Genomic DNA, 27,854 nt, shown 5'->3' on the forward strand with positions numbered 1-27,854 from the left:
CTTAACTAAAAAACATTTTTCTGCTTCCAAATCTTTGAAACTTTATTTTATGTCATTAATATTTCTCAGTGAAATTTTTGACTGGCTTTATGCTGAAAGTAGTGCTGTGGGAATCAAAATTTTGAATGTCCTGACTGGTGTTCAATTAATATTAGTTTATATTCTTTTGTTCCTTTACCTGTTTCCATTAATTTTCTTCTTGAACTTATCTGATAAGGGAAGGGACTCTAAAAGACAAAAGGGATTGTATGTTACTGCAAGTGATAACCAACAAGTCCAAACCTTCTTGGATTAAAGGGTGAAACTCCACTGAAGTCAATGGAGCTTTAAATTTTGGCACCACCAGAAAATTTGTCCTGTGGAATTCAATTGCATTGTCACATTTTGAATGCTCTTCATTCTCATGACAGACATTACTAAAGAAGTCCCTTTTCAAGCACTTATACATTTATTATTTTCAAAACCCATTTTCTCAGAGAGGTCAAAAGCTCTTCTCACCACCATAGGGAGCCCATGGGAATTTCAGCATTCTGAAGTACTGTAGGTATCCAACTGCATTAAAATATTAACACCTTTTTTTTTAGTTTTTAACCATGCTTTGTTTTTGTCATGAATCAAAAGTGGTAGAATCTAATTATTTTTTTATTGGAAGGGCAAACATTGCAGCAGGAAAAAATGTCACATTAAAATCAGATTACTTCCAACTAATCCATTAAAGAAATTCCCCTTATCCCTGATTGCCCTGTGTCACTAGTGTGATGCTATAGTACCATTCTTATATCATGCTTTTGGCAATTTTCAGTATTATCTATGCAGAAAATAGATTGCAGATCTCCTCCAAAAGCTAAACTTTTTTCCTGCTTGGCTGTACAGTAAAGTTGGAATTTTTCCTCCTTGCCTATGTTGATACTTTTCCTTAATAACAGGGATCAATGAAATTGTTTATTATTACTTTTGTCCATTACTTTAGAGCCCTGAGGTCCAAACAAGACCTCTGTGCAAAGCACTAGGGGAACTGTGCATCTACAAATAACCCCTGCCTGAAGAGCTTTTGGACTATGGCCCAACTCCTGTAACCTGGAGCTACTTGGTTATCCTGTGGGCAGGTTACAGACCTGGGGCTTCACACATGGGGTGAAGAACGGGGAAAGGATACTTGGTTGTCCTGCCTGTATAATCAGGGAATCCCAGGAATTAAATCCGTTGTCCCAGATCACACAGGAAATCTGTGGCTGACCCTGAGGTGGAAGCCAGATCTCCTGTGTGGCACCCTCATCCCCTGGCCCATTCATCCATCCTTGCTCCCCTGTGTCATATTGGCCTCCAGCGCAGAAACTTCGAACCGAGGAATTTTCCATTGAGTTCTGCTGCTGATGAGTTTCTTTCTCACCAATAGGTGGAAACTGACAGCCCGGTTTCTCAGGTGACACAAGGAACGGTTCTGCCATCCCAAATGAGGCAGGAAAAACATCACGCAGAACAAGGAATTTTCCATAAGAAACTGTACCCTAGCAACTGAAAAAGACGTTGAAGCACATAACACTTTCTCAGCTTGTTGCAACCTGTGCTTTGATGCAACAGGACATCAGAAAAGCGAAGACTTGGGTTTTTTGTTTTTCATTTCCTCACTTATTTCTTTGGCCAGGAGAGTGATTGCTTTAACTGGTGCTGCTTGATCATAATGAATTTATTGCAAAATTGTGTAACCTCTCCACATCCATCTCCAAAGTCTGCCAGAGCCTATGTGCTGGCATGCGTTGTCGTGCTATAGCTGGGGAGGGTGAGGGGACTACATCTGCAAACTTCCATAAGAGATCACAAGCTTCTGAAATTGTAGGATAACTAACTAAATAGGATGCAGAAATATTTCCAACAGGCTGGCAGCTGTGCAATATGTGGCATTAAAATAAAGTTGAGTCACTAAGAAGTAGTGATATAGAAGCTAGCAAAAGTTTCTGTCTTTTTTTTCTAAATATATCCCATATATGATTGTCTACTGTAACAGAAGGAAAATCACTATGTGGAGACCAGTGGCTTGGATCACTGGCTTGGATATGGACAAAGTCTTGCTGTATTAGGCAAAGTATTTATTTAAAATGTTGCACAAAATCTTTAAGGGAAGTCTTTGCAGGGCAGATGTTTGTCTTGGTCCTGATCAGCTGTAAACGGCTATTCAGAATGAAGAAATCTAAATTCAAAGGACCTAAAATGCTTAAGTGAGAAAACGTGGAAATCTAATTAGCAGTACTAATCAACTGAGGTCTGGAGATTCCTTTTCTTTTCAACTGGAGCAGTTTAGTCATCTTCCTTTTCACTTTTTTTTTTTTTTTTTTTTAGTTCATACAGTACCCTGCCCATATTTTATTTCTTCCCTGTATTTCTTCTCAGTAAACTCCAGAGTGTGGATCATCATTCTCTCTCCATATATATATCTGCAGATTTGAGTTACTAGGTGGAGAGTTGCAGCATGTAGCAAGCGTATTTTCTGTGTATGTACTGTCTTTTTGTTCAAACTCAATCTGTCCAATATCTGAGATATTTCTGAGGCAAGGTGTCCCTTTTTTCTGTGAGATTTGTTATTTCAGGTTCTCCTCAGTGTCAGTGGCAAGTCTGTCACTGCTTTGGGAAAGTTATATCGGAATCCTGCAGAGCTGGACTTGAACTAAAAGCACTGTACTGGAGCAGGAGTTGTCACAGCTAACTGCGACTGTCCTTAACTAGGGCTTCCAGCAAGGCCTACATGTGAAAGCACAGTACTTTTTGTACATTGGCAGGGATAATGTAGGTTTTCAAACCACTTGCTCCTAGCTGCTGTCCTAGCTTTCAACTTGGTTAATTATGAGCAAAAAAACTTTTAAAATAGTATCAAGAAGAGATCTTTCCTGATGACATTCTTTGGATGCTTAGCTAGAATAGCCCTTATTAGGATGCAATTTACCATTTTCTCCAGTTTCCACAACAAGCAGGCATTTGGAATGCCTACTTGGCACAATATGAAGGCAAATGATTCCAATAGCTCCCATTCAAAAATCTTTATTTGTTTACATTCATGAAGGTGTAGTAAGGGAGCTACTGCAAGTAGTTTTGAAGTGTTGGTTGTGGTATGGTAATCCCTGAGTGCCTGTTTATTTTTATGTAGGGCAGTACATAAAATACTGTAAACTGGCAACATACAGACTGGAATAACCAAGGGATGAGGGCACTTAGTAACGGCAGACTCATGTTTTCTTTTGTTCTTGGCAAGTCTTTTTTCAGTGTATGTCTGTGTCTCCAATTAGGGGATGCCGTGGGTTTCTTAATTGCTTTTTTAGCAGCTTCTCTTTGTGACTGTTAATCTAGAACTCCACTCACTTCCCCAGCTCACATTCTGTGAGTGAGGATTACTTTCATGACATACAAGATTACACTATATTCTGTTTTTGAGTGTGTTATGATACACTTTAAGGAGGCCAGAATCTGTAAAATTACAAGGAACTATTTATTGTAGCCAAATCCATATCTGAGGAGTTTCCACTTGAGCTTTTGAAATTAAGAAAGTGATGGCAGCAAGGAGTTTGTGCCATTGTTTTCAAAATATACCAAATAAAAACCTTGTTGAATACATCACTTACACTTTATAGCTTTGTGACACTGTTTAAATGAAAGTAATTAATATTTTTAAAGAATCCCCACGACTATTATGAAGCATCTAGATAAGCATTTCTAGCCTTATTTTCTAGGTGAGGGAAACAGTCATAAAGGGATTCACTCGCCAGAAGCTCGTAAGGGTTGTTTGCCAAAGCGCTGATGACAAATACCTTCTAATCTCTGTGTGCGTGTTGAGGTTTCAGAAGCAAAGAACGTTGCCTCTGTAAGGAAAAATGCAAATCAGTACTGGTTATTTTTGCAGTTAGAGTCTGTTATATTCTTGGAATATGTAGCTGAATTACAGTTCTCGTACTGAAGAAAATGTTACAAGGGAAGAATAAATGTGACAAGCAATGGTGAAAACAACCCACTGACCTCTAAGTTAGTTGACAGTTGTACATGGGAAAACACTGGAAAAACTACCCAACAAATACTGACATTCTTTATAAATAATTATGTTAGTCTCTGACCCTTCCTCTTCTATTTAAAATTGTGACCAGAAAGACAGGCTAGAAATATAGAGTCCTGGAAACTGCTTGAGGGCCATTATGTGGACTTTGGACTACCAAAAGACAAAGTATCCCTCTAGCTTCGCAACAGACTTCAGACAGGTCTCTCCTAAAAGCAGGTCTGTACTTGCCCTCTTGCTGGTGGTGGTCTTGCAGGGGGCAGCAGTTAAACACTGCTTGTAAAGTGGTCTGTTAATGTACCATGGTAACGCCTTGTCCGTAGGGTTAATAATAATGCTTTGTATATCTCAGTGTTTTAGCTAAGTGCAGACTGGGTGCATATCGAAGGACAACACCCATTTCCTTAGCTGTGGCGCTCAGTTCCAGCAACTTCAGAGAAAAATCCAGCTATTCCATTGGTAACAATAAAAATTATAGCACTTTTTAATACTTCCTTTTAATATTTAATATTAATTAATATTAATATCAGTAAGTAACTGATAAGCACAACAGGTCATCTGCCATTCAGTTCAACAAATGTAGCAGCTGTTTGTGTTGGTTACTGCTGCTCAAAATGTTTCCCAAGTACATGACTATGTAGGTAAGTGGTATTTATTGCTCTGGGAGAAAACTTGAACTTCAGAAGGAAGGGGAAAAAAACCCTTCATTTTGCGTATTTTAGTTCTGTGCAGACTACAGTTGCTGTAAATATCATGGTGTACAGTAGTTGGAACAAAGTTTTGTTTTTTAAGAGCAGTAGTCATAGAGATGCTAGGTGAGAAAAAACTTTTCTGCTTCATGCATTTTTGGTGTCTTGCAGAGACTGTCAGAATTACATTTGCATTAATTTCAGTCTACAGCAAGTATTAAAGAAGATTCAACTGAAAGTACTTCCCAAATACGAGGAGCACAGGGGAGAAAGAGAACTGTGATTTATGTGACAGCTGTTAAGCTTTTACAGAATATCATATATGTGTACTAGCTATCAACATAAAATTAACTGATTCTAATTGGTCAAAGCTGCCAACTCAGTCTGCTTATGAGTGTAACACTCTTCTTTAGGTCACATTCATTATACTGACATCGTATGTCAGATTCTGAATAAAGTTCATTCAGCCATTTCTGCTGTTCTTCTTGTTTGCCCTTCTATGTATGTGTGCTGCCATCAGCAAGAGTTCATGCCTCAGCAAAGACTGGGTCTGTGTGCTTTGAGAAATACATGTCTCGGGTATCTGCCCAGTGGCCACTTCCGCAGCAACAGCGGGACTGTGGGAGGGCATCCTTTGATTGAATCGTGCCTGGTGTTTTCTTCATTCTTGGAAACTGACTGGAACGAAATGTTCAAAGCTCTTTCTTCCTCTTTTTCCTCTTTTTTTTTTTTTTCTTTCTTTTTTCCCCCCTCTCTTTCTGCTTTTCAGTTCCATGCCTCAAAAGGCTGTAGCTGGGTTCATTACTGTGTGATAAATCAGTAAACTTCTATACATTTTGCTTCATTTGGGCAGCTCCTGTTCCTTAGTGACAGCTGCCTGGCTCAACACACTGTAATTATCAAGTCAAAATCAAGATGCTTTTAGATAGTGAAAGCATATTGGCAGAGACTGAACTTGTCCTAAACTTCGTCATGGGCCACAGCTTTAAAAAATACCATTTGTTGTTGTTTTGTCACTCTTGGTACCGGGGTTGACAATCCATTATCACACTGGACCCTGTGGGAGGCTGTTGTTATCCTAAATGAGTACAGGTCTTTCTTTTTCATTAGATGCCAACATACTGTATAGGTAACTTTTGATTAATGTATCTATGTTCATTCTTTTTCTCTGAAATAAAGCTTTATTGATATATGGGAGGGGATTAACTGATAATTTACAAAGCCTTTATTTAAACCTATATCTGAATGAAACTTTTCTGCGAAACAGATGTATGGGTTTGTTGTCCACGGTGGAACCAAGGCACTCTCTGATGCTACTTTAAACATACCTCCATTTGACAGACCGGCTACGTGCAGCCTGAGTGACTGATGCCTCACTGTCCATAGCCATGGAGGCAGACAGGGTATGGCATTGCCTCTGGTCTGCTAAAGGGCAAGTGGCCCTGGGCTGCATGTCGTGCAGACCAATTGCAAGGGGCTGTACATAGTGGAGACTTTTGCTCCTTCAGCAAACTTGTTTTAGCAAAGAAAGCCTATTCCTCTTCATTTGTTTGAAATGTAGAGAAACATAATTTCAGCTGACAGATAACACAATCCAGAGCTCAAGTGAGTGGAAGGAGATTTCTCATATTCTTTGCTAAATCTGTTAGTTAGATGTGTTAGTTTTCGTGTTACATGAAAATAACATGCAAATGCAAGAGGGAAGAGAAAATATATGACTTTCTTTTGCAAGAGAAAAATTACCTGTTCCCACTGACAAGTCACAGCTTTTCTTTTCTCTATATATCATGGGGCAGGCTGGATTTTCTATCAGGGCAATTAGAATAGGCACCTACCTTGCTGCCATTAAAAAAGCATTTAAAGTGTTCTCAAATCTGGCTGGGCTATAGTTTAGTGTAATTTAGGGAGCAGTTCTAAGTAGGAGCACCACTGTTTGCATAAGCAAAGCTCAATGCAAGGAGCATGGCACAGTCTCATTTGCATCCTTCCCTAGGATTTGAGGACATTGTCAGACCTTGAAAAATGATGAGAAGTCACTCAGACTGTAGAAACCTCATGACCTTTACAAATAGAATAATATGTGTTGTATAAACATACACTTTATGATATTAGTAGTTTGGAGGACAGAAGAACCAGGTCACTAGAGGAAGGAATGTGTGGTCTGCAGTAAGCAGATTTTTTTCAGGCTTGAAAAGTTATGCATGTGTAATGTTCATGGGGAAACAGATAAAGATTTTTTTTCCCAGTGCATTTGCACCAAGACAAAAGAAAAGCCATATTTGCTTTACAATTTTTGAGGATCTACTCTTAAAAAAACCTCAACACATTCAGTTTTGCAAACCCTTCATGACTTCATTTGGTTGACCTGTAAGAAAGAACTTGCAGGTCTTCTGTTTGAAGCTAGTACAGTGTAATAATCTTTTGACTGCAGTGTGACTGCACTGTGGCTGCTGTAGAGATATCTGTCATAGCCCAGTGGTAAAGATGAATTTTCTGGGTGTGCCTTGCACTCATATGCTGCCAATTACATCATAACATTGGAATTCTGAAACAGTAGCAGAGGCCAAGGGGGAAATGCCCAATAGGGACATAAGGCATGCCCTAGCAGACAGGTTTGCCAGCCTGTGAGTGGAACAAAAGCAGAAAAAGTGCCTCACCATGGAAGAAGGCAGAAATGCTGAAGGAGAGCAAGTCTGTAAAAGGGAGTAGCCGCTTTTTCAGGTTTGTTAACCTTTTATAATGTTTTGGTCATCTCTCCTGTCACATGGGACTGTGGGACAATATAATTGTTAGTGCTAACTCCTTCTTTGTTCTCAGAGGACAGAGGGCAAACTGAGGTTCTTTCCTTGTCAGTGCATAGGAAGACTTTAGACTTGTTTTCCCTTCTGCCTGTTGATTTTGTTTTTCAGGGAATAATGCGGGGACCCAATCAAAGGGTGAGGAAAGTTTCATATTTTGTTTTTTTGAAATGTCCAATGCTTTTATGTGTCATTTTTGAATCCTCCTCAGATATAGCCAAACCCAAAACTTTTCTCTGTGTTTAAAGGCCACTTATGGCAAAACCCAGGAAAGGAGGTGGTACACAGAGAATCATAAGAGCAAATAACCATGTAGAAACAAAGCCTTCACTGTATGCAGTTAAGGAAGCGGGAAGAGACTTAACCTTCTGCTTAGGAGTTTACCTCAGTTAGCCCAAAGAAAACAAACTATAAAATAAAAAATGCATAAGATTCAACTTTCCTCACAGAAAGCCGCACAGTGTACTGCAGCGTGATAGAACTGTAAAGGGAAAAAAAAAGATTAGGAAAAGGGTAAATAATATGCTCAGAAGTGATTTATAAAAGACTGAGTTCTGTCATGCTCCTGTGATGTTTTCTCTAATGTTCCCTTTTCTTTCCATGCATAATTAGCTGCAGCAGGGCAGACCTAGCCATCTAACATGGCTGATCAGATGCTATGCTATCTTTCAGTAAAATAGTTCAGCAAAAGGTAAAAATTTGATATGTGCGTAAGTTTTATTTAGGGGATAGAATTTGGGACTGTGAGCCAAGCGTATGGTTTATTCCTTCACAGGCTTGAAAGCTCCATTTACTTTTCATATTTCCTTTTAAAAGGCCACCAGTAAACCCTTCCTTGTGTCAAGGTATATAATTATTTCCTTTTCCTTTTAAAATGAGAAGAGAAAAAGCAAAGCAGAGAAAAGTACATCAAAACCAGAGCAATCTTCTTTGAATTTCACCTTTATACCCACTTCTACCAGGCTTGAATATGGCTCAGTCTCTGAATGTAAGTTTCTTTCAGGTCCTGCTTCTCAGACTGATGTCCTGGGATGCTTTTCAGGCTGTGTGTATTTCTGAAAACAGAGATAGAAAAGAGTTAATATTCTGAAGACAGTATGTTTATTAGCCCTTCCCCCTCTGCAAGTGTGTATTATATGAGACATGCTACATGGTACTCCCCCATCCTTTGCCAAGTGCTTCTGTTTCTATAGCAAAGATCTCTAAAGGTTAGTATCATGCAGTTCATCATCTGAATTAAGAGAAGGGTGTTGGTGGTGAGATCATAGTCTCCAGTTAGACATGGAAGATGGACCAGATTTGCCACCATAAAATAATATCATTGGAGTTTCATACAGCAACTCACACACAATAGCCTGTAAGTTGTACAATCATTAATCGTTTGGAAGAAGTGAATTAAGACTGGCGTTTGCAAATTAAGTGCATACATATCTGCAAAGGCAGTGTTTTGCCAAAATTCAAATACAGTTTTCTGCTTAAAGCAGATTTACCTGTACCTGCTTTTACCTTTGCCTGCTGTAAAGCTTTCAGTAGGCTGGAAGCAGCATAGAAAGAGAAATGCAGATTGATTAGTATCTGCTACTTATTCTGAAAATAGAGGGCCAAATCTAGCTATTCTGATATATCTGAACTGTTTTAGCATGTAAACGATCATTTTTAGGTTGCTAAGGCTTGAAAACCTTGTGTACCTTAGTTTTGGTATGCAAGTGGTGTCTCTCCAGTCCCTAGGACCCTTCATTTATTATATTAATATTATTGCTACATGCAAGGGCAAATTTATCTATGGGTAAACTGTTGACATAATTATTATTTTTTTTCCTGAAGGGTGAATTTAGGTCATAAGGCTTATGCATTTAAAACAATGACAGCATTGTTGTTGTAATTTATTCTTAAGTACTGTTTCTTTGTGTGTAAGAGTCTGACCAAGTATAGCCTTATGTCTATCCGTAGCCAAGCTGAGAGAATGTTGGCCAACTAAACCAAATCAATTACAGTAAAAAAAGAGAAAAATCAAAGGCCTCACCAAAAATCAATTGTTAACCCCAAAAGACACCAAACACTTGAGTTTCAGCCAAGTGAGAAGAGCCATGCCAGCTATAGCAAAATGAGCTTACAGTGGGTAAGAGCTATGGTGTCCCCGCTGCTTTGGGCAGGTGGGAGAGGGATGGTCATCTTTCAAGGAACTGCAGCAGTGTGTTACAAAAAAGAAGCCTAATTCTAACCCAGAAAGGTAGAAATTCTGGGGTTTAAAGTATAGATCCTGTGATGATTTAAGTTGTAAAAGAAGCAATTGTAAGGTTAAACTGCAGCAATCACAGATTTATTTGATTTTTCATCAGATGTATCTCCAGACAACTAGGAAGTGAGTGCCTGGGAATTATGCCATTCCTGTAATAGTCACTGGTTTGCCTTGCATAAATGCCTTCAGTTCTTCCTGGAAGATCACTTCCTATTCAATTTGGCCATTAAATATCTCCTTAAGGTCCACTTAGAGTCTGATGCCTGTGAAAAACCTGACAAATCACTGATGACCACTCAAGGATAACTGTTGTACGACAGCTGAATTAAATTGGGTTTTTTTAAGAAACAAAACAAAATTCAAAATGTTTCTGAAGCTGTATTTGCACAGGTAATGTGGCAAGGCCCAAGTGCCTTTCTGGGCTCATTCTGGATCCTCCATACTCAGTTTTCTATAGCCTGTACCAGTACCTTTCATTTAGAGTAGAGTACTGGGGGAGAAAGTGTAAACATTTGTTTATTTGTTTGTACTTACAACAGCTGGTAACCAGTCTTGCATGAGCATTTGTTGCTGCTGTATTGTAAAAATTAAATAACAATAGTAATACACAAAAATGTATAGAGAATAATACGTAATGAATGTTGTATGTGATAAATACTTCAAATAATCAGAAATATGCAACTAAGCGGGCCGTTTTCTGGGCCCAGGCAAGGCTGACAGGTTAAAAGGTTATAAAAGGTTACGGGGGGGGGGGGGGAAGGCATTGTTAATCGCTTTTATTGCCATGTTAGACAGTAGGTATTTCAAGGTGCCAAAATTTCTATTCTGGCAATAGCTTGTATAAACTGGCAATAGCTTGTAGTGGTGCTGTTATTGCATAACCAGATTGCCATCAGTCTAGACTTGTTCTCTGCTCTTCACAGTGGTTTTTTATCCTTCTGCTATGGGATTCCATCAGAAATTACACTTCCCTTTTATGTGAATGAGGTATGCAGTACAAATTTGGAATTCTATCTAAACAACCACTTGGCCATTTACACCTGTTTTTTCTAGCACAAACTTGGAAATAATTGAGTCTTCACAATTGCAATTGAAATAGTGGGAAAAGAAATTAAGAAACTTGCAAAATGTGTTTCTGTGGCACCTCATGTCACATCACAAGCTGAGTCTTTCCTATGACTGCTTTTTTCTTATGCAGCTGTGCATACGTTTATAATATTACCCAGCCTGTTTGCTTGGCATCTTGAAGGTCTTCATTCTCTTCTCAGAGTTCTTGCACAACAGATTTCATCAGCACTGTTCCACATGTGTACTGCCAGCAAAATTTTGGACAGTATTCTCAAAAGCAGACTCAGCAGATGATTTAAGTGGGCATGCAACACAACAGGATTTTTTAGTGTTGGTAGTTCACTGAGCGGTGATAATAGTGCCTGTCTGCTGTGGCTCTTAGTGTCCATCAAGCAGTGTGACTGCGTTTCAGCCTCTCTGTAAATCTTCTCTGCTGTTCTCATGAGGCATATGGGAACACATTTGAAACTTGCAGCACTTATGATGTTGCAATTGGGTGAGGTGTTATAGATGAGACACTGTCATGCTTACCACATAGCTGTGTAATTTTTGTGCTCTTTAGGAAACGCAGCCTTAAAAGGACTGGCGTAATCTATGGATGTGCAGAGATACAGGGAGCTGATTTTATGTTTTTATCACAACCTTGTGGAGAGTGATTAAAGAATGTGCCTTCCAGTTAGGAAAAACAACTGGAAACTAATTATTTTAAAGGGTTGTTGAAAATATTCCAGAGAAAAGTCATAAAAACAACTGGAGAGGATGTTTTCCTGGGAGGAGGGATGGACTTCTGTCTCTTTGCCTCTCCAAGAAGAGTGTTGATTATGTATATTTAATACCAGATCTTAAAGGCTGCTAAACTATCAGAGAAAGTCTCCTGGAGCCCAAGGGAGGGAGATGCAAGCCAGACAAGTTAATGATTAAGAGATGAAGAAAAAGGCATGCATTTTTATTAGCAGTGAAAATGATTGCACATTAAATCAAGTGGATAGTACAGACTTTCAAAACAAGACTGGCACAGTCACTTTCTGGAGGCAGTCTTCTACTAAGCTCAAGTCATTTCGCTCAATACTGTGCTCTGTACATTGTAGAAGGTCAGCTTAGGTGGTGTAATGGTCACGTGGTGGTAAAATATTAAGACCTATTGTTTGTGACCAGGGAAAACCCCTTTTACTCTGTGACATTGAATTTTTTCATTATGGGCAGAAAGATGTTAATAATTTATATGCTAAGTATCCTGCTGTCCATGGCTGGATTCAATCACATCCAACTCAGTGATTTCAATGTGGTGAGGCGATCCTGAGTTGCCTGTTCTGCTGGGACCCATTCAAGAATGTGGTATGACCCTCTCTGTTCAGCTTCATCATCAAAGGTAGGTTTCCTGGGAAATGCAGTCCTGTGCCTGCAGGTATGTTTTGCAGGATAAGGCTGATGCATCATCGCCATTGTGACATGATATTTGCTAGTGAGTAAATACCTAGAAGTCCTACTCTGTTGGTGGGATGTCTCTGAGACCTTGAGATGAGAAGAGAGACTTTCTGCAGTATGCTCCCTGTTGCCTTCTGGCTCCCTGCAGCCATCCGTGGGAGCTGCCTGCTAGTAAGGGTACAGCTACGTGTTTTTTATTTAACACCACATTTTCAGCATTTACCCTTCTTTAATTTGTTGTCTTACTTCATACTCTGTATTTCATTTCTCTCTGAAATGTTTTAACTCAGCTTTTAGCTTAATGGAACATATTTTTTGTAGTAATCAGTCAAGATTTTAAACCAGAGATGATAAACTCTTAAAAGTACAAATAGCAGGTCAAGTGCAGTTGCCATTTAGAATCAAAAGGAGGAAAATCTATAGCTGCCATTTGAATGTCTGTGTATGTTTCTCTATGAGACAATGTCATGAGATGACTTCTTTGTTTATTCCATCTCTTTAGCCAAGTTCTGCTTTGTTTCTTCAGTGTAAATCCGGGATAATCTTTTGAATTTCAGCAGAGAGAATTTGCTTTATCCTGATACTAAATGAAATCAGATTTTGACCTGAATTTCCCAGTGCATCTGCTGCTGCAGTATCCTCCCACTGAAGATGGTGTCATTATGGCTGGGGCCCCCAGTTTGCTAAGTCGATTTTTTCCTTAGCTCATATACCCATCACACCTTATGTGTTTGATTTATTTACGTTGTTCTTACATTTAATCTCTGCCCATTTAGTCATATTTACTGTCAATTTTTTATTTGTTTAGTTACACAATGCAGCTCAGAAAGGTTACAGGAGTGGATAGAACATAATAAGTTACAAATGCATTCTGTGCAGACTTCTGCACCTTTCTGTGTCTTAGTTTTGACAGTGTGGTTTATGGAGGGATTGTTCATTCAAATGCTTGGTTTATATAAGAGTATTTAACAGCAGCTGTAAGTGTACTGCAGAGAAGTATTGGATATGTTTTTTACTTATTTTTGCTCTATTGTTTGTGAAGTCCTCCAGGAGCTTTGTACTGCTAGGGCCAACACTGGGGTAGGATGGGCTCAAAATGGAGAGGACCTGCACAAAATTCAGACTTTGTTCATCGCTGAATCTTTGGCAGCTGTGGAGAAAACCAAGTAAAAAACTGCCTTTGCTGGAATTTTCCTACTGATGCTAGTAGGACAGGTTCTCAGCCCTATTTCCTGTCTCTAGCATCCCTGCACTTTTTAAGATGGTGATACTGGTAACATGGAACTGGACTTTTCTTTCTGGGAAAGGAAGAGAGGCATTCTTCTGGCAGTACTGGCAAAGCAGAGGGTAAGAGAATTCCCCAAGGGGCAGGGTTGGATGACAAGTTTTTCAGATGATAAGGACTAGCACTCATTTAGTAGCAATTACTTTTAAAGCTCAGGTCACAAGGTATGCCACACTGCAGAGATCCAGTGGCATGCCAGGGCAGCAGTCCTGCCTCTGCTGGTCTGCGCTGTGACCAGTATTAGCAGAGGCAACAGATACTGGTGAACTTGTGCCTGTGGGGAAAAAAGGTGTGTTTTGGTTCAGGCCTGTCTTGTTCTGACTGCATTTTGGGCTTTACTTGCAAAGCCAGTACTGAGGAGAAAATGAACATAGAAAACAAATTCCTGCTGAATGCAGGGGAGCTGCTAGGGTAGCTTACCCATATAAATGCATCTCCATGGCAAAACTTAAGCTTATGCTAGATAAGAGTTTGACAGAAGTGAAAAACACAGGTATCATGAAGTCTTATTTCATGTGTACCTGGCTGCTAATGAGACACGTGCCCTCTTCCAGAAGACTCAGGATTGGAGGAGGAGGCTGGCAATGCTCCACCCTGCAGCCACCAGCTGCAGGGATGGCAGTGAGACTTGGTGAGTCTGGTGTGCTGTGGGGAGAATTCAGCTTTCCTCACACTGTGCAAAGGTTATGGAGGGCCAGCTTGCATGCTGATAGGGGGTTTCTGGAGGGTGCCAGCTGGGTCTGGTGGAGATAGGCTCCTCGGGTGTGCTTCCCACCTAGCAGACTCCTAATGGATCTCTTGCTTTCCGAGCTCACTCCAGCATCAGGTTCCCCTCGTGTGTAAGCATGTGGATACAAAGTGTATTTATGTGCAGTGCACTTGTTTTATGTTTCTGTGGGCTTAGGGTGTGGGACACACATATTTTTCTCTTTTAGGCTGTGGTCCTTTTCTCCAAATGCTGGTGATAGGAATTGGGATAGGCTGTGGCATTTCTCCCCACTGCAGTTATCATCAGCACTCCATTTTTCATCTTCTAGTCATGGAGGCAAGGTGTTATTTGTACAGGTGGTCACCCACTTTGGAACAGATGTGTGCCCAGATATGGCGACAGCAGTTGGGCTGCATCTGCCTAGATCCTAAATTATTGGCAGGGTTAAGTCCTGCAGTTAAGCAGTCAAGGTAAGATTCAAACCCTGGCAGAAGCTAGCTTGATGTCCGTGCATCCCAATTTAATTCACTGTGTTTAGGATTTAAGTTGCAAATGGGCCATTTCGAGGCAGGGGTTAATTTCAGTGTTTGCAAAGGCAGCTAAGTGCACTGAGGTTAAATTCATGAGTAGATCCTGTCTCTTTTGTACAGATTCAGCAACACAAGCTGTCCATCCAGTTGGCAGCTAAACTGCCCTTAGAGCTGCTTTATTGAGCTTGAACTTTGCAAACTGATAATGTATTCTACAAAATTTAGTACAGTCTCTTAAATATTAAAGGTTTTAATGTAAGCTTTTGCTGAAAGGAGAATGTATAATAAATTGAAAACCTCAAGGACTTCAGTGAAGTTTCTGTCCACTATGTGGACTAAAACCTTTGTCCATCTTTTCTTTTACTTCAAAATAATACTGTAGATCATGTTTGCAAGAATAAAATTTATCTTATTGTAACTATATATTAGCACTGAGAAGGAAAGCAGTTGAACAAGTGGTAAGTAAATCAGAGTATTAAGTTGCATTTAGTTAAAAGAGGGCACATTTGGTGTTCTTAGATTAGCTTAATTTTAAAACTTTTTGGCTTTGGAGGAGAGTGTTCTGTTATTGTTAAAGGTACAAAATTAGAAGAGGTGTGAGAAAGGTTTGCTTTGTTTTCTAATTAATTGTCTTAATGTATTTTAAAAACAGCAGCATTGCCTTGTGTGTGCTCTGCAGCAGTCCTCCTAACATGATGATAACTGGCCTTTTCCCAGGTGACTCTGAATTCCATGTCTTCGTATCCAGCAAATGTGCTGCCCTTCAACTATTAATATATAAGCTTAGTCTTTTTGCACAAAGCACTAATGAATGACTCATGGGCACTTTGATTCTTTCCACAGTATGCATCCTACCTTACAGCAAGCTTGTCTCCATGTGGCTGTAAGCACGGACTCCATCCCATCCTGGCCTTGTGATTCCTTTCTGACTTCCATTTTGTCTTCTTTTCACAGTTGTGCATCATATCAAGCGCCACAATATTGTTCTCAAAAGAGAACTGGGAGAAGGAGCCTTTGGGAAAGTCTTTCTGGCAGAATGCTATAACCTGTGTCCTGAGCAGAGCAAGATCTTGGTGGCAGTGAAGGTAAAAGAATTTAGGGTTTCCATTACTAATGCATGGTTGCAACTAGTGTTATTTTATTTGTAATTTATCATGTTTGCCTATTCCATAATACAGTGTAGCTGTTCTGATACATGTAGAAAAGTTCACAAGGCTAATTGAGTGTTAAGAGAATGCAGTGTTTGATCTTGCTGTGGATTATAAAATGAGACCTGAATCTCATACGGAAAAGGAGAAAAACAGATTGTGTCACAAGGGGGTAAAATCTTCTATGATCTATGTACAGTACAATTAGTGAAAAGTGATGTCTAGGTCGTTAGAATACAAGTAGCATATGCGTTGTGTATCTAAAAAAGTAATCTATTACTAGCTAAGTGAATGGGTGTTGTGGGTAATTTCCAGGCAAAGAACGCCTTTGTTTTTCAGGACTATGACATTCTTACGTCTGCAACTGAAATTATCTGAGTGTAATTGTCATTAATATAGCTGCCAGGAATATTAAAACAAACTTGTAGATGGTATTGTCACGTAGTGTTAAACACTGGCAGTATGGAAATCCAACAGTCATCATATGTCAGATCTGGAGGAGTGATTCTTGATTATATACAGCTCCAATCAATGATCTCAAAATAAAGTCCAAAGGAAGAGGAAAATGAATGAAAACATGTTTGGAGTTTCAAGTATACAGACGAATTTTACATTTCTTGCTGGGGGGGGAGTGGCGGGAAGAGATTTTTTTTTTTATTCTTCTAAAGGGCAAAGAGTACCTGCTATGTTGGGAAACTACCAAGGATTAAAAAGATTTCCAGATTGATCTCAGAGCTTGGAGACCAAGCCTGTTTCACTGCATGAAGTCTTTTCATCTCCCTAAAATTCAAGATCTCAGGTTGGCTGTTGATCTCAGCTAAGGATGTAGCTAGAAAACAATATTAGTGGAACTACTCTCTCAAAATTTGCAGTTTCCCTGGAAACAATCTCTTATCTCCATCTGTAGTGTTCTGCCAAAACTTGAGCAAGGTGTCCAGCATTTGAAGTATCTCGTTAAATGCAGGTGGAATAGATGTTTGGAATTTGGGCTGTGCCTAGGGATCAGAAAATGATTTTATCTGACCAGTCACAGTTAGGCAACGATGGGTGCATGGATGAAACCATGCAGTAAAAGAAACAGAGTAGATCATATTTTTGAATTTGGTAACAAGAAGTAGAGTTTTGGACCTGACAGTGAGAGAACATGAAAGGAGAATAGCCCTATAGAGTGCTCCGTCAAAAATAACACATTTTTGGGTTTGCCAGGGTTACAGTCTTTATGATACTTGGGAGTTGTTCGGTCACACTGACTCTTGAGAAAAAATTAAGCCCTGAAGGGATATAGCATAGACAGGAGAAAGCAAGAGATAGGAGATTGCAAAACTAGATCTGAATGAATTTTCTATTGTATTTTGGTGAAGCTACAATGGAAATTGCCTTTCCTCTATCGCTTTAGGGAACTCCTTGATAGCAAAATAAAAGTATTGCTGTTCACTTGCTCCACTTCAAAGTCCTGACTGAATGGAGCCTAGCACTTCTGCTATTCAGTGCTGCACCGCACTTTCTTTCTGCATAGTTCAAAAGGAAGAACATTCAGCCTTTAAAGGTAGAGGTGTCTCCATGGATTTAGATGAGAAATTTGTCTGTTTTCTGGACAAGTTGTCATACCTTCTTTTTTTTTTTTTTTTTTTTTTTTTTTTTTTTTTTTTTTTTTTTTTTTTTTTTTTTTTTTTTTTTTTTTTTACCAAATGCACTCTTTTTAGTGTCCTTAATAAGCATCTTGCAGGCAGCTGTGAGAAGAATCATCTCTGGGGACAGGTTATGCCCATTTTATGTTTCTGCCACTGGCTCTTAAAGACATGACTCTGGCTGCTGTCAAAGAGCAAATTTTTTGATGAACTGAGCCACTAGATTGATCGTCATGTAAGAGGGGTTAATTGCCTAACACTTCTCTCTTTTCCTGTGGTAGCAACATAGATCACAAGTATCCTTCAGTCACAGTGGAGGTCAAGGGATGGGACCTAACTGGAGTGCAGACAGCTGTCCAGAGGAATTTGTCTGGACCCCACTGCTGAGCACAGTATTTGGCAGTGTCTCAGTTTTAGTCTTAGAGGAGCAGGCTTCGATGCCAGCAGCAGGCAGCTCCTCTTGACACACAGCAAGGGCTTTAGAGAGCTTCGGCCCCGTGGGCAAAACCAGAACACACCCATCACCATGACATAGATTTGTTATGACCAGTGGAATATGTACTTAGTGAGGAGTAAGAGATAGCGCTAAGGGGATTTCAGCAGCAAGGAGGCACAGTCTCACTTGCACGGTGGATGCTGGTGGTCCCCAGTGGGCTGCCTGTGTCTGCCAGTTGCTGGACAACTGTAAGGTTCATGCCTGGCCCTCCTTATAATTCAACATGTTTGCGCCTTCTTTTCAGCCAGCTGGTATCCAAAATGCTGACGTTGCTGCGGCAAATTATTTAGGAGCTAAGAGGCCCAGAAAAATCTAGGAAGATAAAATCAGGCTTAGCGTAAACAACACAAAGAGCTTGAGCTCTTGCTCCTCGGGAGAGGAGAAAGACAGTTTGTTTAAATTAGTTTTGATTAGTTTAGTCTTTTTGAGGGCAGTACAGAGTATTTAGAAATGTTTGCCGTGGGACAAACCCTGTGAGCATGGGCATTGTACTAGCTTTCCCTCATGTGAGTTACCACATCATTTCAGCACAGTGCAGCACAGTGCTGCAGGCACTTTTAGAGAACAGAAGGTGGAGGAGGGAAAAGTCACTCTTTCCTTGAGGTACATTTTGCGGTGCCACTGTGGTTGTTCAGGCCTGGCTCAGTGCTGTCTCCTCATAGGGTTGGATCCCCAGGCACAGCCTCGCACTTGTTTAACCTGTCCAGAGCTAGAGGTGAGGCTGACTGACAAGGCTCAGGTTAGCAGCTGCCTCTGGCTCCCTTGGGAGGTTGGAGGGAGATTCACCCTGTTCTGCTCAAGGGTAGAGCTCAGCTAGCAGACTATTTGCATGAGATCAAGAACATGTCCATGGCACCCTCACAGGAAAACCAAAGGTTTCCAAATCTTTGGATCTTCATTTCCAAGAAGGCAGAAAACCACCCCTTCATTTCTTGAGCACACATACCACTCAGCTTTTGCGTGGTGTTGGGGAGCAGTAGCAATAATTTCATAGGAGAAGGATGAAACAGTAGAAAGGTCATATGTCATGAGAGTTTTGATACCAAGTCCTGCTGATATTGGTGACAGTCACATCCTCCTGCTCTTGCTCTGACTTGCCTATGAATGGAGCTTTGTGGTGTCAGTGTGGGGTAAAGAGCTGGCAGTTCACACTCACTACAGAGCACAAATCTGCACAGAACAGATGGACAAGGACTCTGTGGAGGAGACTAAGCGAGGGGTAGTGGTCCAGCTGTCACAATGATGAACTCAGCGGATGTGGAGCTCCTATAAGAGCTGGGGGCTCCCTCTGTTGCCCAAGGAAGCTTGCCCTCTTCCTTAACTGCTGGCCTGAGTGGCTGGAAATTACATGTGGTTGAATCTCAGATTCCACCTGGGAAAACCTTCTGGTGAGTGTGCTTTATATGCAGAGCTTTGGCGTACTTGTCAGTAATGATAATAGTAATTAATATGTCTTTTTCTCTCTCTGTGCTGTTATGGTTTTATTTTGGTTTTATTTTTTTCTCTTGTGCTGAGATCAAGTTAAATGCATTAGTCAGTGTCACCTCTATATAAATTCTACATACTTACAATTTTTTTCACCTTCCAGTCTCCTCTTTGGCTGACTGTGCCAGCTCTCTCATGCATGGTGTCTATTCTGTGCACTGCATGAAATAACAAAAAGGAGATTTTGCAATGGTGGATGATAAAAATTCAAGTCACCCCTTGGTGAAACCCTGCATGAGTTTTACCTGAATTTTAGACCTTTCTGCATTTTGCTGTTTGACAGAAAATGCAGAATTGCCATGGCAACTGCTCTGTCATACGATAATTTTGCAGTTTCTGGGGGATAAAAAGCATCTTCTCAAATATGCAATATGCCTTCCTCACAGGACAGAGCTGTCAGCATTTTTACTGTCTTTCTGGGGAAAGAGCCCACTGGAAAGAGGATCAGCCTCTGTTTCTCCCGGTTAGTTTTTTTTCCAGGTTGCTGTTATTTAAAAATGGGGTTTATATGAATTGTTTTTCTAATTCTGTTGAGAGAAATTACAGTCCAATCACTTTATACATTACACTACCAGAGGAAATTCAAATGACAACAGAATTATTCCCCGTGATTTCATTACATACAGTGTAGACTGGGCTATGGGTTGGTGCCTGTATCATGTTGAAACCTCATCCCAGACCTTGGAAGTGTCCTTATTCGGTTCAGAGGTGATTGTGTGTAGACCACAGTGGACAGCAAATTTGATACCCATGATACAGCTGTGTATACTGACATATCATGCCTAGTGAAGTCTTGACAATGCAATATCCTTGTTGCATCATTATTTGTAAAACTTAGAGAAGAAGGATTCTGGGCCTGAAGGCATTTGAGATTCATAAGTAGGTCGCTCAGGAAAGGGGCAGCTGTGGCATAAGTGATTTCTCTTGCCTCTAGAATCCACAGAGCCTGAAATCCACAGGGGAAAGCCTCTGAACTTGGAAGACAGCTATCTAATCTGCCCTGCTCCTTGTTCCCCCATCTGAATCTTATTATGGTAGTTTTTCATTTTTCAAGACCCCTTGCAATTTCACAAGTAAAGCAAGTGTTTTTTTCTGACAGTCATCTACTAGTCCCTTCATCGCGCATGCATACATATAGTACTAGGAAAACGAATGGAATTGTCCCTATGGAACAAAAATCTTGAACAAACCATGACTATTGTAGCTAAAAATTCAGTTTATTGGTAGAATGATTGCACAGTATGAATTTGGTCTGTGTCTCTTCTGATGAGTGTAGTTGATCCCATGATGTGTATATTAATTCAGGATGGAAAATGAAGTGACTAGATGGCAAGGAAAAGACATCTTTAGTTAAAACTTTGCAACTACTTTTGTATCTTGTTTTCTCTTTTTTTTAAGCCTATTGTTAAAATCCAGAGGTACAGAGCCCAGACAAGCAGTTTCTGTGAAGAATAATTTGTGAACATTGATAACTTGCCATCTTTCCTTTGCAGTTTTAAAAATATTGTTTGAGCTATTATAGTGCAACCACTATACCTCTTGAATATAGAGTCTATTAGTGGTTTATTGTCAATTATAATTATTCCTTATTTAACTAGTGTCAGAACTTGCTTTTTTGTGGTGCATGAAAGTGTTGCCTTGCTCATAAACTGTAGTTCTTAAGAAGAAATCTGAAACAGCCTATGTTTGACAGTTTAATTAGTATTATTTCATTATACAACTTTTAAGCCTCCTATTTGATCCAGTGTTGATATATTTCTTTCAGAATTAAAATATGCAAGAATTTAGAGCTATATAAATAAAAAGCGGTGAGAAAAAAATTACACTCCAGAATTCTGATCTGCATCTGCCTTTCTCTCTGCCTATCACTTCAGGATTAATCCTGAAGTTACTTATGCCTTATTTTGGGCATGTGAGTAGATTTATAGAACTTCCAAAGGAGTTTCTGGCTCAGGTTGTAAGTTCTGATCCGGGTACATAAGCTTGAGTAAATCTACCTAATGTGTAGCACACCATATGGGCTAACATCAGCAACAGCAATGTTAGTAATACATAAAGAATGCATCTGCGTTACCAACAAGTATTTTAAACAAGCAGAGTTTTATTTTAAAGAACTAACAAGAAAGGTAAATACAAACAGGATACTAGGGGTTCCGTAAGTTAGATGTGAAAGCGTACAAACCAGCTGTGTACGAGTATATTTTTGGATGAGATCAGTTTATTTGCTTAGTGTTTGGAAAACACTTCCCACAGCAAGAGCATGAGTATTCTTACATCCTCTTACAAGAAAAATTGTTGTTCAGGATAACATGTGGCAGGAGAATGAAAATTGTACTGCCGTTATTTAATTGCACTTAAGGATCACATCTGCATTTCTAAAAGAGTTATTAAGAAAATACTTCCTTCATCCTCTATGCTGTAGTTTGTCCTTATCTTACCCTTACAGTGCTGTTCTGCATGTTCCCTACCTTCTGTGGACATCTGTCCTTTACATTTTCATTTTTTCCGCTTAGACACTGAAGGATGCCAGTGACAATGCCCGCAAGGACTTCCACCGTGAGGCAGAGCTGCTCACTAACCTGCAGCATGAGCACATTGTCAAGTTCTATGGTGTCTGTGTTGAGGGTGATCCGCTCATCATGGTCTTTGAATATATGAAGCATGGAGACCTTAACAAATTCCTCAGGTAAATCCATGAATATATATTGTGCTGCTGAGCCAAAAGTGGACAGAGAACGTAGGTGTTACTGGTACTTAATGTCAAATTAACTACTACCACTGGAAAATACTAACATCTAGAAGTACAGATTGTGTGACTCCTGTCTTCTGTACTGAAATGTGGGGCGCTGTCCCTTTGCCTGTTTGGAAGTACCATTAAATCAAGCCTTATGCTTTTTACCAAACAAATGTGAGCCAAAGAAATATTGTTTCCAATGTATTTCAGTGTATTCTGAAATGTTTGGTTATAAATCCTACAGTACGAATCATTTTCTTGGAGGCTTTCTGGTAGCACTTAGAAGATCCCACTCAACACCTATCACTATCTGTAGGCATCTAAGAGCTTTTGAAGTCTAAACCCTTTTCTCTTCCCTCTTCTCAGTGTTTTGGAAAGACTACCATAAGTCTTCAGCAAAAAAAAGAGTGAGCCATGAGAGCGTCTGCAAATTGGAAAATACTGCATCTTGGGGTCTGGATTAGGGCTTCATTTCATAAAGCTGTTCAGGAATGTGCATTGGAAATTGAAATTTGACAGTAAAGCAGTCATAAATAAATAGATGATACCTAAGATTCACAATAACAGGTAACTTATGAACCAGGAAGTTGTGAACAGAGGCTTCATGTATATGCCATTTCCGCTAGCCTGCACTTATTAACATAAAAATACGCAGTTAAGAGATATAAGCAATAAGAGATAGCTTTTGCTACTGTATTAAAAATGTAACGGACTGTTGTTTCAGCACCTTCTATGTAATTTTCACCAAAATATATTACAAAGACATTTCAATATACAGAGTCTCTCCTGCTGAAGATAACTAGGAGTTAGCGCCACTTCGGAAAGATATCAGACTGATTGTCTCTCTGGCAGAGGATTTAAATATATTTAAGAATTCAGGGCATTTACATTGGCCTGCTTGGTCTTCTGTGAATTAGAAGACAACTGCAGTTTCCCCAGATACCATCCTAGTATGTTTTCAGAACACTGAATTTCCATTAGAAAAAGCCAGATTCTCAGCTGATGAAAAATAATTTCTTATTCCATAAGAAATGCTTAATTCTTTATTCTTTTTGATTGGCCTTTTCTTACCTTTTAACTCTGATTCTGAATTATTGTACAGGAAAGTGGTTCAGCATATTTCCTGCTTTAGGCCTTTACTTTTTAAAAAATTGTTAATCAGCCCTTATCTTTAGAACATAAAATGATTATGCTGGGACAAGCTGTTAAACCTCGACTCCAGTTTGTTATTCCTCTCATATTTGCTGCAGCTTGTGCTGCAGACCACTGGTTTGTAGCAGAGCGGGCTATAAGAGCCTGTATTTCTTACCCTGCAGCGCCACCAAAGGCTGTTGGGGAAAAATTGATCTGAAAGCTTAACCCAAATGAGGCTGGCTGTCTGCATGCAGCCAAAGGCTGTTTAGGTCTAAGACTAAAGCCTCAAAGTCATGCCTGCCTGGTGCTTGTTCTGACTAGTGGAGTGTGTTGTCGCTGCAGAGAATGTCTCTGTCAATGTTCCTGGCTGTTGTAGACCCTGAGGATCACCTAATTTATGACCAGCATCAAGAGAATAATCACGGTGGACAGAGCATTAGGAATAATCTAAAAGTTTCATTAGATACAGACCATGTTCTCATGAAGGCTAGCAAAATATCATGAGTTCTCTAATTTAGCTACTCAGAGATTCATGTCTCTGAGAACAGTTATTAAAAAATCCATGCATGATAAAGGTACAATGTTTTTCAGTAAGAATTTGCCTTTGAGTTTTAGTTGGAGATTTCATATCCTCCCATTTATTCCCCTCTACCAACCAGATAAGGTGAATAGCTGCATGTACATACCCTGTGGCAGAGAGAATGGTACCAGATGCCATCCCAGCAGTGCTACACACCTTCCATTTCTTTCTCACATCTGTCACTTTTCTCATAAAATTTTTCCCTTGAGGCAATTTTAATATCATATTTCTGATAGGTAGTGTCAGATTTGATCTCACAGATCTGATTAATTTGCAACTCTTTTGCAAACTCCTGTGCCCTTCCCCTAGAGATAAATTAAGGCCTCACCTCTGTTGATTAGGAAGGCGATTCTCTGAAACTCCGCTTTATAGGAAGGAAGGCTTTGAGAGGAAATAAAAGTCAGTTCTAGAACATTTTTCAAAAGCAAAAGTTGATGAGGGGAAAAAGAGAGGTGGTCTCTTAGAATGATTAGTCTTCAGGAACAGAATAAAAATGGCTTCTGAAAACACAGGAAAATTGAATGAATGGAAAAGGATATTCAGAATATTATAAGCTATATCAAATGAATGATTGCTAGATGCTCTTGTATATTGGATAAGGATTAGCTGGTAATTCTTACTGTAAAATGTTGTGCATATAGTGTCGTCAATATATGACGATGTAGATGCTTACTAGACCTAACGTAGTTAAGGTGGGTGAAGCACATGTGTCCCAGTACTTCACTGGGCCTTTCTAACGCAAAACATATCTGTTTTTGCTGGAGTGCATAGAAGTATTTTCCTTAGTCAGTTGACTGTTGCATCTTAGAGATTTGCTAGCTTTTGAAAAGCTTGAATTTCTGAAGCTGTTTTGTTTCGGATAGCGTGTGTTTTGTGTCCTCATCCTATCCTCAAGAATTCCTGTCTCAGATAGGACTGTCCCTTGGTGATGAAATAAGCAAAAATTCTTTCCTGCTGTGCATTTGGATAGGAAAACAGAAGTAAAAATCAAAGATTGCTGCCCTTGTTTCTCAGATCTCAGAAGGAAGTGAGCTTTTTCTTCTTTAAGAAAAGATGGAAGGGGTCAATGTCTTGTCTCCTTCTAGTAATCAAGGCATGCCAGTCATAGGAAAAGTGATGCTATGCATGCCACTTCATTGCCTTTCCCTCAATTGTCTTTCACTCTTAGAATGTTACAAAACAGGTGTGTTTGTCAGCGTTCTCTGGAAAAGATTACTAGAATGGAACAGGAGAAAGGTTGTGCTTTCTGACAGATGGGTGTTATTGTGAACACATGTGCTTTATTTCCTTTAGTAATATATATCCTATTGTGTAAGGCTCTGCACACCACCTCTCTTTCCCACAATGAAGGAAAACAGCAAATGAAAAAAGCCAAGATACAATTTTTTCCCTATTTCACCAAGGAATTTGTAGGCCTTTTGAGGGCGTTGTGTGGGTTTAAGCTCACTAATGCCCTTCTCTCCATCTTACAAGTGCTCTGTCTGTTTATCTGCTTGTGTTTTGGTGCAGGGCACATGGACCAGATGCAGGACTGATGGCAGAAGGCAACCGTCCTACTGAGCTGACCCAGTCCCAGATGCTTCACATTGCCCAGCAGATTGCATCTGGTATGGTTTACCTGGCATCACAGCACTTTGTGCATCGGGATCTTGCTACTCGGAATTGTCTGGTTGGTGAAAACCTACTGGTGAAGATTGGGGATTTTGGGATGTCTAGAGATGTGTACAGCACAGACTACTATCGGGTAAGTGAACTGCTGTAATAAGAATAATCTAGATCTTGTTCAGTCTTCTCACCACATTGGTGTGACTGATTCTGCTTTTACACTCAACCGTCTCTCTGACAAGTAATTAAGAGGCTGACATATGGAGAACCTGTTTTTGAGTTTGAAGGTTTTTGTAAATTTGAAGAGTTAATCAGGGTAAGATTGTTATGTTTTGTTTATATATGTTAGGTTTAGATTTTAATAATAAATCACAGAAAAGTATTTTTCTCTGGACAAAAATTTTGCATGTTTGCTTGGCTTTAGTGAAGAAGAAGCAGCAGATGAAAATGAAGAGTTGGTAATCAAATTTGGTTCAACACTTTGAAGTTATTAACTTCAAGATATGTTCTTAATTAACTTCAAAATATGTTCTTAAATATTGCAAAGACAAATGGAAATTTTGACTTTGAGGAGGAGGTTTAGAATGTTTCATTTAACTAGAGAAAGTGTAAGTACTGGACAACAGCATGAGAGTTATTTTACTCAAGAAGAAACTAAGTGAGAAATTGTTATACACTCAGCACCTAAAAGGCTGTCATTAAGCTTCTCCTGACTTAAGCCAGGGCTTTAAACCTACTTATGGCTGAAAAGTTGTTTTGTAGAGGGTAAGAATAGCCAGTTGCGCTTGTTCATTCTGGCTTATTTTGCTGAACATGGTTGCCATAAACTGATGTTTGAAGTTTGCAAAGACCTTCTAGGATTGCTGGGATAAACGTAACTGTGTTCATTAATTACTGTTGCTGATACTGTTTTTGTGCTATGTGGCAAGTCATATACTTGACAGTATCTGCTGTTTGCTATCATATTTTGTAATTTCATTATTGGAATTTAAGTTGTCAAGTGTTTGTGGCTTGGGAAGGGCAATCTGTGGCCAAGCTGTTAATTTACAAACCCTAGAGTTTATCCTGTAAGATAAACTAACTCATCATCTTTAACCACATGTTCTGTATCTGCTCTCACATGACTCATTGCCAGTGAATTCCTTATAGATAAAATGAAGGCCTCTTTCTTAGCCACTCAATTTGGGCTGCTGTGTTAGTAAAGGAGAGTGTCACCTCAGCATCAGTGTTTGTGGGATGTCTGGAAAGTGATTGTCTCTACATCTGGCTGAGGCTGAACAGGGCAAAGGAATTATTGATGAATGCTGATTCACTTGACAACTGAAGTAAGTCTTCCCTGTCTTCTTTCAAAGATAAACCTAGTATTAGTAAGCAGATGATCCAGATTCCTTGTATAAAATGTTCTTCTGGAACTTGGCACTTCGAGTTATTTGATCAATATAAAACAAGCCTGACTGCACTTTAGAATGTAGAAAAAATATATGGGATGGTAATCAGTGCCTCTGTTTGCAGAGACACCAGTGAACACCAAGGGCCAGGGTTTCTTTTTTTGCATCTGATTTTGAATATTGCATTTTTGCAATACTTGGTGGGACTCTGTTCTGTACTTCAGTGTTTACCATGTCAGTTGTTACACTAAAGAATGAATGTATATGCTGAACATGACTGTTGGCAAAGATCTTTACTGTCAGAGGCAGCAGTTTTAAACATGCGCTCTGCTTATTTTTGGAAAAAAAAATAGTAACTCCCTGCTACATAAAAACTACCTGCATAAAGGGATAGAAGCTCAGTAATCATAAGGGCTTCCAGGAGACAACTGAGGCCTAACTTAGGCACATGATAGTGTACTGACTGTGGCATCATCTTACCTGCTTATATACCTCTGGATTTAATCCTTGGGTCTTACATGTGAGTATTCAAGCAAAGCTTCTACCCAGTGAAACATGGATTTAGAACAAGACCCATGATCTGGAGAAAGCAGGAGTTCACCAAAGGAAATTCTGGGTAACCCAGATAGTCCTTCAGTACCCTCTCAAAAGACCTCATTCAAGGGGTACACTGCATTTCCCACTGCCTCTCATACAGAGACATTCTCTTCTTTCCTTCTTCTCTCCATCATCATCATTTACTTTTGAGGTCAAGGATGGGTTCTGTATGGTCCACTGTGTAACAAAGCAAAAGAAAGAGGGAGTAATGTGAAGAGGGTGCAATTGTGGATGTGAGAGAGGGAACAAGTAAGGTGGGAAAGGTAAATGTAAAGTAATA

The 27,854-nt window shown here is 39.6% G+C and overlaps 1 protein-coding gene and 1 long non-coding RNA gene across 5 annotated transcripts in view; one reads left to right on the top strand and one right to left on the bottom strand.

Annotated features, from left to right (window-relative positions):
* The window catches only part of NTRK2 (neurotrophic receptor tyrosine kinase 2), a 205,347-nt gene that overhangs the window by 131,390 nt on the left and 46,103 nt on the right, over positions 1-27,854 (top strand). For 2 of the 3 annotated variants that reach the window (XM_027880504.1, XM_027880513.1), the window contains 3 exons: positions 15,734-15,864; positions 22,050-22,222; positions 25,494-25,728. In XM_027880504.1, the coding sequence (XP_027736305.1) occupies positions 15,734-15,864; positions 22,050-22,222; positions 25,494-25,728 (539 nt within the window). Of the gene's footprint in view, positions 1-1,396; positions 1,946-15,733; positions 15,865-22,049; positions 22,223-25,493; positions 25,729-27,854 lie in introns of those variants that run through there. The other variant, XM_027880519.1, reaches the window with a different exon arrangement.
* LOC114055930 lies at positions 442-27,827 on the bottom strand. 2 transcript variants are annotated; one of them, XR_003570874.1, is made up of 4 exons: positions 27,458-27,827; positions 22,005-22,115; positions 8,477-8,578; positions 442-552 (listed from the first exon to the last, which is right to left on the bottom strand). It is a non-coding gene; the product is annotated as an uncharacterized LOC114055930 (long non-coding RNA). The 2 variants fall into 2 exon arrangements; XR_003570873.1 differs by lacking the exon at positions 442-552 and having other exon boundaries at positions 8,465-8,578.

The sequence above is a fragment of the Empidonax traillii genome, unplaced genomic scaffold, assembly GCF_003031625.1.
Source record: "Empidonax traillii isolate 1590-97213 ecotype Southwest subspecies unplaced genomic scaffold, ASM303162v1 scaffold6:size4315531, whole genome shotgun sequence".
Classification (NCBI taxonomy): Eukaryota; Metazoa; Chordata; class Aves; order Passeriformes; family Tyrannidae; genus Empidonax; species Empidonax traillii.